Source organism: Nothobranchius furzeri, chromosome 15 (assembly GCF_043380555.1).
Source record: "Nothobranchius furzeri strain GRZ-AD chromosome 15, NfurGRZ-RIMD1, whole genome shotgun sequence".
Classification (NCBI taxonomy): Eukaryota; Metazoa; Chordata; class Actinopteri; order Cyprinodontiformes; family Nothobranchiidae; genus Nothobranchius; species Nothobranchius furzeri.
In genome coordinates, this window is record NC_091755.1 from 57,756,154 (window position 1) to 57,772,421 (window position 16,268).

Genomic DNA, 16,268 nt, shown 5'->3' on the forward strand with positions numbered 1-16,268 from the left:
GAAGCTTTGATGCTCCACCTGAGAGTAAATCTGTAAGGCTTGTTACCAGCATCAATTGAGACATCAATTATGTTTGCTTCACAGCCAGACAGGACACGGGAGAAATAAATAAATAAATAAATACCTCATCACACACCAGGATGCAGGCTTACAATACCCTTGTATGAGTTGCTCCCGGCGGACCGGAGGGTTGCGGTCAGAGTGGTGAGGTCATCAGACGTCGAAACCACGATCCTCATAGATTAGTAGCTTCCTCTGAGTTCAGCTTCCCTGGCTATGAGATGCAATCCGGGGTCTGCAGGTTAGATGTCCAAGTTGGATGTCAGAGTTGAAGTAGCTCTGAAAAGAACTGTTGTGTCTGTAATCACTTGCAGCGTTGCAAAAAGGTTTTGACTTAAGGTCAAAAGAGTTTGTTTCAAAAGAGGCTTCTTTCCCGATTTGGTCGAATCGGGGGGTCAGCTAGAAACTGAATTACTCGGGACTAATTCTTGTTTTATTAAACTACTTTATGATTTCTGGCCAAGTTTGGCAAATCAGAATTTGACACGTTTCTGAGTATTTACCAACATCCCTCAAAAAGCCACGCCTTCCTTCAGATACAAAGATTTCTTAACACCGTGAATAAGAATCTTTAAACTCTTATGTGAGGTGCATATTAACCTTAATATGTAACTTATTGTAATGTGTATGAGTGTACACAAAGATTACTTGTTAAATCAAACACATAGAGATTTGTAATATAAATATGGATTATTGTAAGAACAATATTCATTTCAAATTCATTGATTTAAGCACAGATTATTCAAACATTTCATTTAAACATCTTGTTCATTCATCACATGTGATTATTTAACTCATAAGTATAAAGTCATGGAGTCTTCACTTTTTCAGAGAGAAGAACGTTGACTTCTGGCATTCACACAGTGAGTGCAAGAACCTCGGGTGAGAATGTTTGAATGTTTTGTCTTCATGCAATGTCAACCTGCGCTGAGCAGAACCTTCTGGATTTAGAAGGTCACCTAGAAAGTGGATTTATTTCTGTAGATGAAAGTTGTTGATCAATATATAGGAGGAAATTGACCCTTTTGGACGTTACAATAGTGATGGAACTGCTGAACATGGGAATAAATACAGCAGAAACTATTATTTTGATTATTAAGCCATAAATCAATATGAAAGGTGTTCAACATGATTATTGACATAGTCGTTATGAATGATTAACCTTTAATATCCAATTAACACTGGAAATAGGTAATTTGGGTATGCAAGGGAACCAACACTTACCAACAATTTGACACAGAAGAAAAAATATAGTTTATAAAAATGAATTTATTACTATATTTCCATGACTAATGATTAGACAGAATAACTGTAAATATATACATATAAATACATACATATATATATTTTTTCTCCCCCCACTTCTTTTATTTGAAGTCACATTAATCATCACACACTGCTGAAATTACACCTCTACATCTGACCCATCCCCATGAGGATTGGTGAGCTGCAGCAGTAGCTGCACTCGGGAGCTATTTGGTGGTTTAACCCCCTAATCCAATCCCTTAAAGCTGAGTGTGGAGCAGGGAGGCATTGGGTCCCATTTTACAAGTTTTTGGAATGACCCGACTGTGGATGTGAACCCCAATCTCAGGGCAGACACTCATACCACTAGGCCACTGAGGAGGTAATTTATTTAGGTGTTGAGTTATCTATATTATCTTATTTTTTGTATATAGATGTGAGTTAAAAATTCACTGTTGGATAAAACAAGAACCCCCAAGTAAAAAAACATGTTAGACCTACCCAGAAACATACATGTAAATAATTTCCCTCCCTCCCTCCCTCTCATCTGTTTTCTCTTTGTTTTTGCTTTTGAACCCCTTTTCTTTTGCCAACTCATTTCTGCACCAATTTCACTGTGAATGCATTGTCACAAGATCCAAACTAACGTATAAATAGAGAAAGAGAATATTATTCTGTTTGTGTTTACGATTAGTTAATTTGAGGTTGCTCGCTGGTGAAAGTCCAGCTCTACTTGTAGTGTGAGCAAGTTCTGACAGGTAAACCACACACCGCTCTCGCTAAAACCAGTGACTGTAATCCGGCCTACAGAGAATTTACCTCAACAGTTCAAAACATCATAAAAGCTCAGTTGTGTGCTGGAAAATAGTTTCAAAGCTAAAATGAAAACATTGACATGACAGCCTTTTAACAAGTGCTGGTGGAGTTCTCACCCCATTGCATGTAGTATGTCTCTGCAGCCCGCATCCTGCTCTGTATGTATGTGTGTATACCACGATGTGAACCACTAACATGCATGCCACAACTGCACAGGACTGCAGAGTTTAACATCTAGCCTTTTGGGCAGTCTTTTGTCTTGTTTTGCCTTAATCCAACACCGAGCCAGAGTCAATTTGACAGGAAGGAAAGTTCACAGTTTTCAATAACAAGCCTACAGCTTTTGTTCCATGAAGACAGAAAAGCAGGCATGCACAAATTCAAAAGATGGGATTCTCCATCAGTGACAGCAGGCATCAAAAGGATTCAGTCAGTCGTGAGACAATTTATTAAAAACTCAGACTTGTATGTGTTCTGACAATCTCAGTGGCGTGCATCATGCAGAGCCACTGGGGTGGATGCTTGTTATAAGGGAGAGTTAATGTGCAGAAGAAGCTACCAAAGAATAACAAAACTAAACCAGCTGCAGGACCACTGAGATGGTAAATAGCTCAAAGGAAATCTTCAGCCTCAGTTTGATTACATTCCTGCAGAGCTGACAATTAACAGAACATATCCTGAGAGCAACATCAACATCTGACACTACTGGACATGGGAGATGTTGCTCCCAGCAGGATGTGGTCTCAAAGTTCTGCTCAGATTTTGGAGGGCACCAGAATTCCCTGACAAAATAGACCCAGAACAGCTTTGGTTGTCTCCTGTAAATACAGCTGGAGTGGTAGGAAGGCAGTCAGCAGCTGAAGCTTGAACTGAAATGTAAAACAACCCATCAGCCTGCAGCAGTTTCACCACGCTACCTGAAGCATACCCAGAATATGGCAGGTCACCTGCAGATAAACCGAACCATCTGGCTCATACTAAAATCAGTTTAAAGGTTGAATATGGAACACTGACACTGACGAACTCTGGTATTCAGAGGTGGTAATGCAACAACAGGACACATTTCCCAGCTGTTGGGATGTTGGTTCACTGCTGACACGTTCCAGCACCATGTTCAGAGACAAATCATACAGGGTAAGGCCTAATTTCTACTAATAAGTTTATTTTACAACAGTATTTACCGTTACAACATATTCTGGGCTCAGAATCAGCTGCTTGACTTGTCAAATCTGCCATTTTACACAGTCCCAACCTTGCCTTGCTGAGCGGACTTTTTAGTGCAATGGTGCCCTCTGGTGGCTGGTAGATGTAAACAAAAACCCAGTGTCGTGCCCAACAGAATAAAATTTTGATTTATCTTTTTAAATATAGCTTTTAAAGGAGAAACTGTACTTTCATTCTGCACATATCTGAACACCATGTGGAGGTTTTTATTTTTTAAATATAGCTTTTTATGAAAGTTCCATGTTGTAACTTTATGACATAGTCACATGCTAATGACGGAGGAAAGTAAAGAAGTTTTATCAGAAAATACTGAAAAGTATTAACTCATTACCTGCCATTAAAAGCCCTTCTCTGCCAGCGTTTTTTAGCGATTTTACCTTTTTTTTAAGTGTCATGGATTTTATCAATATGTTTATCAATAACCCATTTCCTATAGTGAAGAGAGAAGGAGACAATGAGCAGACAAGTCAAACAGTTATAACTGTGGCAAAATGCATGAGGCAAAATGCCCCGAACATCTGTCCACAGAGTTTATTTATAGAGAGATGGAAGAAAGAGAGAGAGAGAGAGAGAGAGAGAGAGAGAGAGAGAGAGAGATTGTGTGTGTGTGTGTGTGTGTGTGTGTGTGTGTGTGTGTGTGTGTGTGTGTGTGTGTGTGTGTGTGTGTGTGTGTGTGTGTGTGTGTGTGTGTGAGTGAGTGGCTTGTGTGTGTGTGTCTGAATGAGTTCTGAACTAGTGGGCATGCAGAGAGGCATAGAGCAATACGTAATTACATTCAGTTGATTGAGTCCATGATCAAGAATTAATAAACATACATTTTTCCATAACAAAGAGTCACAGAACGTTCTGCTCTATGATGATGTCAACGCCAAAACTAGCAAAACAAAGAGTAGACTCACTTCTTACATCGGGAAAAATCTGCATGTTTCAAGCGTTATCCGATCTTTCACAATCCATTTTTGAATTGTGATCGGCAGAAGATTTTCTGGTTCACGCCTCGATTTTTCACGGTAGCAGTACAAAACGATCTTCTAACACATGGATTTTCTGCTTCCTGGTCACGTGACGTGTGACGTGCGCGGCTGAAGATCGGCTTTAGAGCTGGGATGTTTGTTCTCACGTTGCGGGGGCTTGTTCCGACGCCCACACAGGAAAACAATTCAAATGACAACATTAATCGTCAATGGCAGTGAATGAGTTAAGGTCATTCACATTAATCAGCAGCTTCTAACAACTAGAAAGTTGTGCGATTTGATGCTTCATCAGCCTGTTCTTGTGACGTTAAATCATCTTCTGCAAAGGTAGTGAGTGTGCAACAGCACCTCAGGTTTCCTAAAAAAGTGATGTTATAAAAGATACATAAACAATAATTTGACATTTTCATTAAGACAATGTAACATGCACCACAGAAGGCTTTTTAAAAGTAAAAGGAAGACAGAAATATTGTTTAGATTATACATTAGAGAAACGATGCTTGTGCTAGGATTTCTTTCCTCACAAATGTATTGTTTTCTGCTTGAGTTTTCTTGAAACCGTAGAAAATAACACTTGCTTTATCCACAGGAAGCACAAATGACATAACGTTCCAAGTGCAACCAGCCATTAGTATATTCTCACCAGACAGTGGGGATAGCGGATGGTGCTGGCCCATCTTAAGTGTTATTGTTGCAAACATGCACTTTGTACTTGTGGAAGTCTGGAGAAGGACCACCACATTTTCGTGTGCATTTTACTTAACATTTAGTCATTGTAAAACAGATTTTAGTTAAAAAAACAAACAGGAAATAAAAAAAAAGTACAAACAGTGATTTTTACCTCATCATTGCAGTGATTCATTCCAGAAGACGGTAATGTGAACGTACTGGACAAGCAGCTGTAAGAGAGCCAAGGCCTGTAAAAAAAGGTGATTACTGCAGGAGAGTGTGAGAGCCAACAACCAGCAGCTGTATATTCACCCTTAGAACAAGGAGCGAGAGCCAGAATCGATACTTCTCCCGCTGCTCATCACTGGAGGCTGCTGGAGGAGCCAAAAGTCACAAGAAACATTTATTACAGGCCCGCTTTGTGGATCTGTGGGACACAGAGCAAAAGATCTTGGTTCTACTGCAGTCCTGGCTCAAATTTAATCTGAGCTGCACATCCACACTGGACCACGCGGCGTCACGTTTCAGTCACAGAGCTTTGACAAGGCTAAACTTCCATGGGCACAGAGAGATTTATCAGGGTTTTGTTTTTATTTCCTCAACTTTAAACACTCTGTCGTTATTTTAAACTCACTTTTGAATAACTATTGGTGTTTATCACTCTAGCAGAAGTAATAATGCTCAGCAGCAGTATGTGATTGTGTGGATTACGTTCCTATTCAGTACCACTGACAAAACATCGAATTAAGCGTCATGTACTGTAAAGTACAACCTCTTTGGCTTGAGCATGGACTACTTTCTAACTGCTGTGGCTGATTTGACCATTGACTGATGCTGCAGAGTTTGTGTAAATTTAATCTGAGATTATTTTTCCTGAAGTAGTTTTCTGACTTTAGTTTTCCAAAAAATGAAGATATTGTAAAAAAATAACTTGATGGGAATTAAAAGATTTGAAGTCTTCCAACACGAAGCACTTGATTTAGTTTAGAACAGTGGTTGCCAAACTTTTCAGCTCTGACCTAAAAGTAACAGTCTTACACTAAAGTATGTTAATTAAGCCCTGCTGGGAGGTATAACCTACACAAATTGTGAATTCATGGAATAAGCAAGACAGGTACAAGTGAAACCCAAACAATTTTAATATGGTACGAAAGTAAATTTATTTCAGTAATCCAACTTAGACTGAGAGACTGTCTAAAGGCTCAGGGAGCCTTTGCATGCGTTGTGGATTTATCATCTGGGAGTGTGACACTTTGATTCTAAAATATTGAACGTTTTTACAATATTCTAATTGTCTGAGATTTGAATGTAGAGTTTTCATAAACTTTAATCCATAATCATCACAGTTATAACAAATAAAGGTTTGAATGATCTCACTTTGCATGTAACAAGTCTATTTTGAAAATTAGTTTAACCTTTTAAGGTGATTTAATAAAATGTCATGCAACACATTAGCTCTATTTATCTGTATTTTTGATTAGAAGTCACGATTCACAGAGGAATTCATTACTTATCAACACACTTGTGTTGAACTTTAAATGTGTGGGACACTGAAAACCCATTTTTTATAATCGGTCACTCTGCGTTTTCATGCAGGCTGAACATGAAAATAGTCTCCTACACCTATCTCCTGCGTTAGCTTCTGATAGAAAATAGACAGTGAAACTCTAGGATTTCGATTGCGATTGATAAGATTTTTTCAACAATGAGAACGGAGCAGGGGGCTCCCACATGCCCGCAGTGGACACACCCGGCGGAGTATATGCTGGATTCCTGGAAGGAGTGGAAGATCGTATGCCTCTCCCAGCTGTCCATTGAGGACGTCGAAGACGTACGGATATTTGGCCTGATGATCACTGGATTTCTTCTGATTGGAGTGGGAGGATATCTGGTTTTCTGGAAATTTGGGAAGACAGGAGCGATTGGAGGGTGACCCGCACCCACGGAAAGCACCGTCCGTGTGGAGACCTCACAGACTGGGACGCTACTCGAGGTGAATCGTAAGCTGGACAATGTTCTAGCTGTGATACTGGTATTAGTGCGCAAAATGGATGTCATCTCGGAGAGAGTCACCGGACGGTATGGACAAGTTTAAAAACCCAAATTGGCTTCACTGAAGGACTGGAATGATCAGTAAAGACTGAAGGCAGAGAGGAAAATTATCTCGGCCTGACCCAAACAAAGTCTTGTTATCCGAATCTGACGCCAGAGCAGCCTCGAGTTGTTAACAACAAACCCCCACGAAGGAATGCAGACAGATGCTGTGTGGACTTCAGCCTGGCGAGGTCATCAACCTGCAGGAGTCAATGTGCTCTGCGCTTCTCCCGAGATCTCCCTCCCACCTGTGGCTACAGTGGCTGTGCGCCATACATGGATGCTCTCGCTGGGGAAACAGGATCCCAAGAGAGATTAAGAGAGAACAGTGCTGTATAGCTTAATATACAGTATAGCATTGTTAGCATGCAAATGTGTTGTTGAATTTAGTGCATGTTGATGTTTTGTCCATGCCTGGTGACATGCAACCATAAATTATTGTAATGGTAAGTGGCCTGTATTTTTTATAGTGCCTTCTTAGGGTTCTACCCCCCCAAGGCTCTTCACAACACAGTCAGTCGTTCACCCACTCACACACAATCACACGCTAGTGATGATGAGGTACGATGTAGCCACAGCTGCTGACAGCTGACAAGCGAGGACTGCTGAACACTGCTGAGCACCTCCGACCACCACCAGCAGGCAAGCCAAGTTAAGTGTCTTGCCCAAGGACACAACAGCAGAATTCTCTGATCAGATCTGGGATCGAACCTTCCAATTCCTGGACAACCCGCTCTACCTCCTGAACTACTGTTGTCCCTAAATAATGGAACTCAGAAGGTGTGAAGCTACTGGACTGCCCTGTTTTAGTTTTGTAACCTTTGGTAGAAATGATGAAGCTTTTATTTTGATGCTAACAGTAAACAGATATTAATGGAAATGTGTCAGGGGTTGTAATTAGGTCACAAAGATCCACCATCCCATGCAGCACTTCCCTTTACATTGTTCATAGTGGTCAGAAGGTAACTATAAAAAAATAAGTCATAAAATAGGTGGAAGCTTACAATTAGATATATAACAACTCCAAAACCTGCTTTATTTTACACCCGCTCGGTCCACAGGGTTTCATTTTAAAGCTTAACCTCAACGCTGGTTTTCCCAACAAGATTATTTTTAAATCTTTTACAATTTTTAAGTAAACATATTAATCTGAATTCTGCATACTAAACCTTTTTCAGGGCTTCTAACTCTCAATGACCGTGAGACACATGCGTTCTCTCACCCTGAAAAACTAAATAGTTCATCTACCTGAGCTCCACCTAGCCCAGAACATTACTCATTTAAACCTTATTTATGTAACAGTGTTAAACATGAGGGCTGTGTGGAGGCAAAGTGCTAAACCCAGCTGACTAAAGTGCTACAAACTCAAATGGTCTTGTCTTAACAAGATTAAGGAGGAGAAATAACACCCTCCAGTGGAGACAAACTGTAACTACACTTTGGTTATGATGAGCTCAAGAACATTTTAGCCTCCTTTTTCCATTAAAACTGGAAACATCCTAATCTTTGATTTTATTATCTTTGGATTTTTATTATGATGCAGGGGGAAGGAAATGAGTGCAAACTATGTTTATAAAGCTACAATAATTACTTAGCAGAAATACTTCCTTTAAATTATTTAAAAATAAAATCATTTGGCATTTCGTCCTTTTACAAAGGGAGAACTCGCTCTAACAGTCCTTCTGTTATTTGGCTAAAAACCCAATTAAAACTATATTTATGTAAATATGTCGAACATGATAGTAGGTAAGTAAGTATATTTTATTTATATAACACTTATCATGGACATAGAATCACGAAGTGTTTCACGTAGATCAAAACAAAATGAAACATAATTATCTCAAAACAGAAATAGATTAACATCAGAAAAAAATAAGGTTCAACAAATGAAATATGATTACAAATTTGAGTTAAAAATAAGAAAAGAAAATATTTATGTGAATGCAGCTTTAAATAAAAATGACTTTAGCTGTTTGTTGTTTTTAAGTGTCCAGACTGTCAATCCGATGTAAGGATAAAGGAAGTGGACTTCAAGAGACATTGATTGGTCTAAAACAACACCCAAATTCCTCAAGTTTGTCCTGACGGCAGAAGATAAATGATCAAGTTTTTGACTAATCAGGGGAACCGTGCTCTCAGGGGCAATGATCAGACATACAGTCTTTTCAGAGTTTAACTGAAGGAAGTTTTCTTCTAGCCAGCTGGTGATAGCTGACTCTAGTAATTCAAACATTTTATAGGACTCCTTAAAAGAGCAGTACAGCTGAAATGATGGCTGTGTGGTGTTGAGATGCTAAACCTACGTAGCTCTGTAAACTCAGATTTTATTGTGATGGGGAAATGATGCCCTTTAACAGTGGATCTGCTGCTTTGTTTGAGATAATTGTGCTGTTGAGTAACCCAATTTAAATCCTTTGCTCAGCAAAGCCTTTTAAACCTAACTTAGTTTAGTATCTTAATAAAAAAAAGTAAGAACAGAACAGAAATACTACACCAAAAACAGGCATGAGCTTCATTTAGGCCCTGCCAACTAACTAATGTCACAGCTAAATACTTACAGTAATTTTTCTTTTGATGAGCCAGTAAAATGTTGTATATTGTGCTAATATTGTGTCACTTGCAGCTCATAGGAAGACATAAACACACTGAGCTGCTGGCTAAAGTGCCTCCGGTGATTCAGTGAATGTAAAAGCTTCTGTGAAGGCACACTGTACTTGCTAGCATTACCTGTAATTATGCATTAGCCTGCTGACCTCCATCACATAGACAGACCGACGGATTCACTGAACCTCTGATTTATGACATGAACTGGGAACATCATTATTTTCTCATCTTGCCCCTGTGATGCTCAACACTTGTCAGGGTTTAATTTGTGCAGTGCAGTGGACGTGTGTGTGGGCAGTTTAACACATCTTTGTGTGTGCGTGTCAGTGTGTAGGTGTGTCAGTGTGTGAGTTTGTCAGCGGTAGCGCCTACAGGATGTGAACTCACTCGGCCACATTCGGCCTGTTTGGATGAATTGCAGCAGGCTGTGGCACTGTAAACCACGCCACTGCTGTGCGCGACCAGGAACACTGACTCAGATAAGTGGCTGCTCTCACACTTTAGATTGTATGGAAGGTCAGAAAAGTGTAAGACATGGAAATCCAACATGGTGAAATGAAAATGTGTGCAGTTTAATATTCTACGTTCAGCTCCCAGACAAGATTTCATGCTTGCTGCGGGGGAGAACTCTCACTATTGACTGATTGGTGAGTCACTCCACTTTGATACTGACAGCATCTGTTAGGTTGAATTTAATGCAGAATGGGTCTCTGCTGTGTGAATTATGAGTTTTCATAACCTTGATGAAGCATTACTGACTGTTCAAAGTCGGCCCAATCGAGTTTTAACCCCATCAATTTCATTGTTAAAATAATAATAAATAAATATTCAATACTAGTTCATTTTCATTCATTGCTGCTTAATATTTAGAGTGCCCCAGTAACACATAATCAATGCAATTAAACAATTATTTCAGATGCAGTGACCCGAACACACAACTCCCTTCTGTTCTGCGCAGACCTGAACTACGCACCTGCTTGTGCGTAATCAAATGTCACAAGGAAGAGGCTACATCTGCTGCCACATGATAGACCGCATTAACAAGTGCCACTTCAGCAAAAGTTTCAAGGTCAAGGATCAAGGAACATTTCTCTATATGAGAAGTCAGAAAGACTCTGAAATAAGGGTTTCCAGAGCTGGAAAGCACTCGCTTCAGCAGGAGGAAATCTCCCCTCATGCACACTTGTGCACCAGTAGTTCTCCTGCACAGGTCTGTCACGCACACTCTAGTTTCATTGTGCTGTGCCCAATAGTGAGATGCATTGAGAATGATGTCCAAGTGTGAGACAATGCTTTCATGGGAATCTTTTATGATTGATTTTGTTATTTCTTTGACTTTGTGTGTAACATTTAAAAATGTCTGTGCACCTGTAAGAGTCAGGGGTGTGAACTGCAATCCGTCAAAATGACCAGCAGCCTTCAGATTTTCTGTCATCATTACGGGTTTTCTCAGTCGTTTTGGTGCTTTTCTCACAACAGTATTAAAGTTTGCACCACTGCTAAGAAGTTTCTCAAAACAATTAGTGCAAACTGCTAAACATGGTTGTAAGGTTATGAAGTTCAGATAACCTGCAAAAGAGGGTGACTTTCTCAAAATGGAAAGTCAGTTGAATTGGAAAGGGTAGATGCCTTCTCCAAGTCAGGGACAAGGTCCTTCCCCAAGTGGAGGAGCTTAAGTATCTTGGGGTTTTGTTTACAGTGAGGGAAAGATGGAATGTGAGGTCAATAGGCAGATTGGTGCTGTGTCTGCGGGCTTTGTACTGGTCTGTCATGATTAAGAGAGAGCTGAGCCATAAGGCAAAGCTCTCGATTTACCGGTCGACCTACGTTCCTACCCTCACCCATGGTCACGAGCTTTGGGTTGTGACCGAAAGAACGAAATCACGGATACAAGCGGGCGAAATTAGTTTTCTCTGCAGGGTGTCTGGGCTCTTAGAGATAGGGTGGGAAGCTTAATCATCCAGGATGGGCTCGGAGTAGACCCGCTGCTCCTCCACATCAAGCGGAGTCAGTTGAGGTGGCTCGGGCATCTGGTAAGGATGCCTGCTGGGCACCTCCCTGGTGATGTTTTCCTGGACATGTTCAACCGGGAAAGGACCAAAAGGAAGACCCAGGACAGGCTGGAGAGACTATGTCTCTAAGCTGGCCAGGGTACGTATTGAGCCCTCCCTTGAAGAGCTGGCCCAAGTGGCTGGGAGAGGGAAGTCTGGCACTCTCTGTTTAGGCTGCTGCCCCCGCGACCCAAACCCGGATAAGCGGCCGAAGATGGATGGATGGATGGATGGATGGATGGATGGATGGATGGATGGATGGATGGATGGATGGATGGATGGATGGATGGATGAATGGATGGATGGATGGATGGATGGATGGTCAAAAGCAAGTCTAATAACCAGAATGGATCATTTGTGCTTCAAAAGCAAATGTTTATGTCAGTGAAAGGGTCAGTGTTGTCAAAATGAAAAGTTATGACACCAACATCTTTAAACAAACAAATGAACTGGTTTGGTCATGTTTTCATTGGGACAGATTACTCCAGAAGTGCTTCTCAGTGTAAAGTCAAGACAGTGGTAGGTAATATAGAACAAATATATTTGGTTACAACATTCTTCCAGTATGGGTTCAGACCTTAACGATCAAGAGGGGACATAAGAAATGAGCAGCTCTGAAAGATATGAAGGGGCTAAACCATGTAGGGCAGGGGTATTCGATTCTGGTCCTGTAGAGCCAATATCCAGCATGTTTTAGTGGTTTCTCTGTTCCAACACACTTGATTAAGTGGTTGAATCACCTGTGCAGCAGCTCATCAGACTCTGCAGAAACCTGTTAATCACCTGCTGATAAATCAGGTGTGCTGAAACAGAGTTAAAACTAAAACCTGCTGGATACCGGCCATCCAGGCCCAGAATTGAGTACCCCTGGTGTAGGGCCTTGTAGACAAGCACTAGAACCTTGGAACGAACCCAACAGATCAATAACCAATGCAGGTCAGCTAGTATTGGGGTGATGCCTGTGTCTGTCTGATTTGATCAAAAAGCAGGCAGCAGCATTCTGGACCATCTGAAGATTGTTAATGGCAGATTTGTTGGCACCAAGCAAGATTGAGTTTGTACAATCTACCCCAAAAGTTATAAAAGCATGTATAACATATTGCAAATGAGGTTAAAATATGTTTTAATTGGAACAACCGACAGAGTTGGAAGAAATATGACTTCACCGTGGCATTAATTTGAGGAACCATGGATAGTTGGAGTCAAGTTTGACCCCCAGACTCACATCACAGGATTTCGGTTGAGGGAAAGAGGTGTGAGATCAGCAGCTCAGGGTGATTTTTTTTTTTTGGTGTGTATAAAATTGCATCTGTCTTATCATCATTTAACAACAGCAAGTTTGATGCCAAACAGTTTTTGATTTCACAGAAATAGTCCAGAAACAGGTTAATGAAACTTTGTTAGTGTAATGCAAGATAGATCTGTTAATCGTCTGCACAGATGCAGTAACTAACCTTGTACCTGCCAAAAAAATAAATAAAATCAGGGACAGAATGTAGATTGTAAATAGTAGAAAACCCAGGATAGATCCCTGTGGCATACCCCAGAGAAGCGGTGCAGAGGGAGAAGAATAGCTGTCTAGACAAACTCTGTTCCAATCTGACAAGTAGCACCAGAACCGCACAGACGTTTCTTTACCTCCAACCTACGTTTCAAATAGTTCAATGTAATATTCATCAAAAGAATAAACAGAGAAAACTTATGTGAAAATTATTAAGAGTTCTAAAGCAAAAACAGAATCAGAAATCATTAGATCTATATATTTAACACAGATCTTTTCTTGTGCTTTCCCTTGTTGACTATTGCAGGTTAAGCCCCTCCATTTCAGTAGACCCACACTGATCAGAGAAATGTTCTAAACGCAAAACATCTGTGACCATGAAAGGGTTGGGAGCCAGTCGAAGTCGTCACCTGTCTGACTCGTGTGAACCCACGGGGTGCGCTCAGAAGCCTTTGTGTCCTTTGACATCTGACCCCCACAGCTCTTTTTTGTTGAGCCCTACAATAAATCACTATGGTACACTGGACCCACATCTCCATCAATGCACCCCAACCAGCCCCACTTCCCTGACCCCTGACTGCATGCTTCCTTTCAGCCAGATTCCCAACAGCAGCACCTTCCCTCGCCTGCATAACACAGCCCAGGCTGAACAGCTCGACTGCTCCCAGACCTGTATGGCTGGTGGTGGATTTGGGCAGGGTAGCAGGGCAGGCACTCTGTCCACCTCCTTGTCTATGGGAATGGGTTTGGGTCTGGGTTTGACTGGTGCTCCAATGATCACAAGTGGATCAGCCACCATCTCCACTGCAGCAGCAGCCAAGATGAACCGGTTACCCACCAGTCTTTTGGATCAGCTGGAGAGACACCTGCCTCTGCAGCGTGATGGCTTCAGTACGCTGCAGTTCCACAGAGGACGTGTGTCTAAGCAACGCAGTGAGAGTCCAGGGCGGATACGTCACCTCATGCATTCTGTGCAGAAGCTGTTTGCTAAGTCCCAGTCCTTAGAAAACTCTGCAGTGAAAGGCAGCATAAACTCCTCAGGAGGTGGTGAAGAACGGCCGAGCCGCCGAAGTAAGAGTAAAGACAGGGCTAAAACTGAGGGTCAAAAACAGAAACCTAGACCTAACACATTAAGTCTCTGGAGCTCAGATGATGCCCTGGATACTGACACTACCAAAGCTGGTACCATCGCTGTAGGGTACCGTAACCCACTGAGCATGATGACTCTTGGTAGGGCAGTGTCGGATAGCCAGACTGCTCTCAGACGTATCCCACAGGGCTACAACACCATTTCTGCACATTCTCTCAAGACCTCAAAAAGCAGCAGTGACCTCAAGTTCCTGGCATGCCCAGCGATGCAGGTAGTATCAAAGGAAGAAGAATCAAGAACCAGGATAAGCAACGATGACATGGTAGTGAAGAGGGGTTCGTGGTCTACTCTCACCCTCAGCCAGGCCAGGCAAGTGTTGCAGAAGGGCTCAGCTACAGTCAACAGGACTCTTCTAAAGACAAAGTCATGCCATCAGGACCTGTCACAGCAGTTCCTTCAGGTAGGAAGCTCAACGAGTCGTCATATTATTTTAAAAATAATTTTACAGGCCATTTTTAATGGTAAAAATATGGTTTTGGAGATCACTCTAATGGCCCAAATAAAATGAAATTGTTAAACAAAGTAGTCTGAAAACAGAACACACATGGCTAAGTCTCATGGGAGCATGGGTGGGTTTTTTTCCTTCTTTTTATCAAATCCAGGTCCCTGTGGACGACTGGGCAGGAACCCTGGGTCAGGGACGCACCAAAGGAACTGAGATCCCTTGTAGAAGGATGCGCAGCGGAAGCTATGTGAAAGCTATGGGAGATCCAGAAGACAGCGAGGAATCAGAGGGAAGCCCCAAACCTTCCCCCAAATCTGCAGCCCGTCGCCAGAGCTACCTGAAGGCCACCCACCAATCCCTGAGCGAGCAGCAGCCTCCACCTCCTCCATGCAAGTGAGTCCCACAGCACGAAGATTCACATCCATTAGAATGAAATCACATTTCATCTTTTATCATTTCAGCATTACCAGATATTGAGAAGGCCTTTTTCTTGTGTTCTCAAAGGTAGTCAGCAGGGGGCAGTGTCCCATCACACGTTCATCCTAATGTGCAGGAGCTGTTAGTAAAAACAAGCCTATAGCCTTTTGCTTTCATCAGTGCACCCCAGGGCAGCTGTGGCTACATTATAGCTCATCATCAACAGCGTGTGAATGTGTGTTTGTGTGGGTGAATGACTGATTGTTTTGTGAAGCGCCTTGGGAGGTTGTAGAACCCTAGAAGGAGCTATGAATAATACAGGCTAACCACTTATAGAGGGTGTGCATTGACTTGGATATGCAGATTAGTCAGAGGGAACTGGACCAGACCATGTTGTGTCTTTATGTAATGAAAAAGGCAACAGGAGGTGAAACTTTGTCGCGTGTTTTACCCCCACACCCACACAAACAGGCCTCGCTGCTACGCTCTCAAGAGGGAGGATTTTCTGTGGTCTCCTCTGCAGAGTGCATGCTCTATGCAGCATCTGAGGTCAGTGTAATCCAAAAACAAGAAACCTGGCCTTCCACCCACCCTCACTCTTCCCTAATAATAATATGCACTACCTGTTAGACCCTTCTAGCCCCCAGTACCACCCCCCTCCTTGCAGGTACCCTGAGCCACTTGTTCGTATTTACTCCTGACCTGCTTTGCCAAGCCCTGATGTCATAACATTCACATTGTTCCCCACAAATCACTCTAGTACCTTCAGGTATCCATGTTCACACACATCTTCTAGCACCATGTCATGTGCCCAAAGCCAGAGCAGAGGAAACGGACCAATTGATTCCAAGACCAATTTCAAAAACATTTATCAACTCTTGCTTGTGACAAATTTTTCCTCTGTGCTGCCTTAAACCCAAACACATGTCAGTTTGTCTCAGAGGGGTTTGACTTTTAAACACCAAGTTGATTTAGATTGGGATTTAAAGTATTTCCTTCAATGTCATCAGTTATACAC

The 16,268-nt window shown here is 41.8% G+C and overlaps 1 protein-coding gene across 2 annotated transcripts in view; it reads left to right on the top strand.

Annotated features, from left to right (window-relative positions):
* Positions 1 to 16,268, top strand: part of dlgap4a (discs, large (Drosophila) homolog-associated protein 4a) — a 134,779-nt gene that overhangs the window by 89,220 nt on the left and 29,291 nt on the right. The window contains exons 2-4 of one of the 2 annotated variants that reach the window (XM_054746027.2): positions 13,546 to 14,788; positions 14,991 to 15,226; positions 15,722 to 15,799. In XM_054746027.2, the coding sequence (XP_054602002.2) occupies positions 13,616 to 14,788; positions 14,991 to 15,226; positions 15,722 to 15,799 (1,487 nt within the window). In that variant the 5' untranslated portion in view covers positions 13,546 to 13,615. The remainder of the gene's footprint in view (positions 1 to 13,545; positions 14,789 to 14,990; positions 15,227 to 15,721; positions 15,800 to 16,268) is intronic. The other variant, XM_054746028.2, reaches the window with a different exon arrangement.